The sequence below is a fragment of the Rhagoletis pomonella genome, unplaced genomic scaffold (genome assembly GCF_013731165.1).
Source record: "Rhagoletis pomonella isolate Grant_MI unplaced genomic scaffold, Rhpom_1.0 Rhpom_scaffold_00026, whole genome shotgun sequence".
Taxonomy (NCBI): domain Eukaryota; kingdom Metazoa; phylum Arthropoda; class Insecta; order Diptera; family Tephritidae; genus Rhagoletis; species Rhagoletis pomonella.
The window spans coordinates 563,921-568,356 of NW_023458580.1; the positions used below are offsets into that span (position 1 = coordinate 563,921).

Sequence of the window (4,436 nt, forward strand, 5' to 3'; positions counted from 1 at the left end):
AAAGCTCTTATTAGGCGCCGCGAAGTAAGCGGGCATTGGCTAGTTTTAAATAAAATTAAAGAGCTGCAGCAGGCAACGACAAAAGTTAAGATCGCCAATATTGCCCAGTACTTCTAACACCCAATGAAAAGGTGATGACAGATTTTAGTTTATTAAAAGTTTGTAATCATAATGCATTATTGTATTATGCATTTCAGAACAATGATAAAGAAACGCCTCAACTGAACGATAGTTCTACCCCTGCAGTTGACCCCGACTGCAGCCAGAGTGAAACAGCAGACGTAGTTCACAATAGCAAGGACTCTGAAGAGTTTACTACGTCTATTTGTCGTAATACCCCAGCGCAGGATGTTCTGCGGAATCAAATTTCTTTACTGAAAGCTGAATACAATGTGGCATTGCTCCGTGGAAACTCAAACGAAATTTCTAAGATCAAAAAACGTATTGAGTCTTGTAAAAAAATCTCCGAAGAAAAAATCTTCACGCTATTCACTCCAAAAAGCATAGGTTGACTCTTAAATCGAAACTAGTAGAATAAGTGCATATAATGTTGACGCAGTCAATGTAACACATAGTACTCCAGGCCGTCCTCGTATTGAATGTAAGCAGCCTGAGTTACTCAAAACAATTGTCGACATAGCCTTGTTTGGTGCTTCTGCCAACGAACGTCGGCGAAGTGAAATTCTATTGTCAAACCTTAAGCGGCCTTTATGAAAAATTGTGACATCTCGGTTACCAAATATCTAGAAGCGCGACATATTTGCCTGTTAACTTGAGTCGGCCAGAGGATGATCATCACAAAAGCCATTTGGACCAGCACTTCTGTGTCGCTACAATTAGATTGTTGGAAACGCTGACAAGTATTCTAGGCCCGCTGCAAGCATGCTTTCTATCGCAAGATGATAAAGCTCGTGTACCAATAGGTTTAGCAGCTGCTAACAAGAAGGCACCTGTCTTAATGCATTTGGAGTACCGAGTTTCGCTTCCTGATCACGATTGGATGATAGCCGCCAGACACAAGTTGATACCTAGCGTTGATGCTACATGTGTAATACAAAATGGCGCATTGGACGTCCGGAAGCAGTAACCTACTCTGGACCATCTTATATTGCCATCAGAAGTGGAAAGCGCTTGTCATCGACCGCATCCACACATGCATTTGATTTCGAAAAACTTATCACATTAACTCAATTCCGAAATGTCATAAAAGATAATTGTGGACATTTTAAGCCGGTTATTTTTGTGTCTTCTGACGGAGGCCCAGATGAAAATCCTAGATACGCCAAGGTGGTTGCCATGCAATTCATCATTTTCAAAAACATGACCTCGATGCTATTTTTATATTCACAAACGCACCTGGTAGAAGCGCCTTTAATAGGGTTGAACGCAGAATGGCTCCATTAAGTCGGGAATTGGCGGGGGTAATACTACCTCACGATTCTTTCGGCAACCATCTAGATGGAAATGGGAAAACTGTTGATCCAATATTAGAGAAGATAAATTTTCGTAAAGCTGGTGAGGTGTTAGCTGAAATATGGAGTGGTATGGTCATCGACAGCTACGAAGTTTTTGCAGAGTACATTGAAGCAGATGCTAGAGCTGAAAATTTTGTTCCGGTATTGCCATGTACTAAGTGGTACAGCACACACGTTCGAGAAAGTCAGTATATGCTTCAAATAGTTAAATGCACTAATACCGATTGCTGTGGACAAATGCGGAGCTCCCTACTTCAAATTTTACATCACCGCTTTTTACCTCCTCCATACCCTCTTCTGCAGACATTAGCTAATTGTCCCAAAACCTGACGCGTATGATGGAAAACATTTCGCGCAAAATGTCAAAAAAGGCGTGAGTACTAGGTACTCACATATATGTAATACTTCTATATTGGTAGTAAGCTAACATCTCAATGTGTAAGCATTCCGAAATCAAAGCGAGACGGTCTAGTACTGTTTTTGTCAATTATTGTGTACTTGAGTGCCTTTTTTGTAAATGTGTCGTGTACATGTTTATTTATAAACGTAGTGTTCCTTTTCTTTCGTACGTGTTTATTGATATATCTGTACTGTAGTGTTTTCGGACGGTACTAGCTCTTACTGCCAATATAGGAGTATTACATATATGGGTACTCATGATATTTGATGTGTTTATGCCAAGATTTTAACAAGCATTATGATTGCATCGACATATCTGAATCGCTTTTTGTAATAAAGAAAACATTGCTCAACAAGTTAACTAAATAAACTAATATCTGCAACCGTGAACGAAAAATTACACAATATCTATGACTGCTTAGTACAATTGTAACGGCTTCGTATATTTCCGCGACCGCGTAGGACAATAGGAGCAGGGATCGGAAATTCGGCCTTTCCGACCTCGCCCAACAGTTCGTCTATAGCGTGGAGCGGAAACTAGGACTTTCCGCCTGCCTCACTTACAAAGTAACGACTACGGGAACATGGATCGGAAGCTCGGCCTTTCCGACCATGATCAACGGCCTGTATACAGGGCGGAGCGGAAACTAGGTCTTTCCGCCCGCCGCACACAAAAGTAGACTGGAGACAAGGCCTCGCCAGCTACCCAAATTGCTATTGAATATCATTGTTATCTTTACAAGTTAATATTTATAATTATTTCACTCTGTAATGTATCACACATACTTAAATATTCTAAATCTTTTTATCTCAACTGTCTGTAAGAAAACATTTTTCTGTAGACTAAATAAATAAATAAATAAATAAATAAATGTGTAAACATATGCGTAGACAAAGCATAAAAGTACGTTTATATATAAATATGAACTCAATAAAAGCTCGTTAGTTGTTAAAATGGTTGTGCTTGTTATTCTCACAACTCGAGGCAAAGTTAAGCTTTTTCTCTGTGCCACCGTGGTCACTTTTTTCTGCTACACATATTATGATATTTAAATATATTTTAACTAAATATTTTATTAAAAATAACTTTACAAACCTCTTTTCCCTGCTAGCGTCAATTTTTGTTTACTTTTACATTTGACATTCCTCCTCTTCTTCGCAAGTATAATCGATAAAACTTTGTTGGACACCAAAAATTTATCGGTTTAATCTGAGATTATTTTATAATTATAATTCTGTTACATACATACACATGTAGGTTGGTTTAGAAATTAAATATTAACTTCACTTAATTTTATACATTTTGCTGATTTATTTTTTTAATTATTTTCATTTTTAATCTTTTAATACATAAAATTATCGGTATGATTGATGAAATATTACACTTGTAACTCAAGGGCGTTAAAATATCTTGAAAACACGGCATTAATTACTGTTTTTGAGCTTGTAGTTTGAACATTTCTATTTTTATATATTCCTAAATTTAGTTATTCTTTTAGAAATTTAATCTGTTGTTCTGCTTTATCTGTCGCTAGGTTTACGTTAAAGTCATGAATACATATGTATTTTGTTTGCAAAATGGGAAACTAAGTTCGTTTCTTAGGCTTTTTCTATTACTCTCGTCTTCTGTTTGTGCAATCTTGTATTAGCTCTGATCCAGGACTCAATGAACTTACAGGTTTCTACAAGAACTTGCAGGAAGTTACGGGAAAAATGATCGCGTACTCCAAAATCCTGTAATGAGAGCGATTTTTGGAGAGTTGTGTAGAAAATGAAGTTGCAAGATTTAACTCGATGCTTTTTTTGTTCCCGTACTTTTTGCTGTTACTCACTTTTTACTCTCACTTCATAGAGTAATTTTGCTGTTTGACGTGTTAACAGGGTTTTACACGAAAAGTATTGGATCAGAGCTATTATATCATCTATACACATGTATATGTATATACATATGTTCTTATATGTTCATCAGGTATCAACGGACCCAGTTAAAATGTTTTCAGTATTATTAAAATTTTCGCCTTCCTTTTTTATCAATAGAATACTAAACCTTTGCCTAAAACCATGCTATGAACAAAACCACTTGCATTGTATAGGTACATAGCCGTATGCGTGCACGGAGTTTGCATTATCGGAAGTAACAATCATTTAAACCACATTTCCTCTTACTCTGCATATGCCTAAATGTATGCAACCATTTGCAATAGCAAGTAAACACGGGGTGCTTCTAATGAAATTGAAAATTTTCTGCTGCATTACAATTCGAAATTTTCTGCTGGGCTATGCGTTACAGCTTCGCAAATTTTACCCCTACCGAAACCAAAGATGTATACACATCAAAAATGATCAAATGCTTTCTGAACGCCCCCTTAGTGAAAGCTCTAAAAGCAGATGCTTTAGGCAGTTGAACACCATTGTGCTCCTGTCTAACTACGGCACCGCAAACGTATTTGCTTACATCTGTTGTAACACAGAATTGCTTTGTAAAATCTGGATACTGCAGTACAGCAGGTGACATGAGTTTATTTTTGAGATGCTTCTTCACAGTTTGTATTCCATTCGAAT

At 37.2% G+C, this 4,436-nt stretch overlaps 1 protein-coding gene across 1 annotated transcript in view; it reads left to right on the forward strand.

Annotated features, from left to right (window-relative positions):
- Positions 1 to 1,391: 1,391 nt before the first annotated feature.
- The window catches only part of LOC118749646 (protein dachsous-like), a gene marked incomplete at its 3' end in the record, with an annotated part of 4,941 nt that continues 1,896 nt past the window's right edge, over positions 1,392 to 4,436 (forward strand). The window contains 1 exon segment of the mRNA XM_036484448.1: positions 1,392 to 1,616. Within this exon segment, the coding sequence (XP_036340341.1) occupies positions 1,392 to 1,616 (225 nt within the window).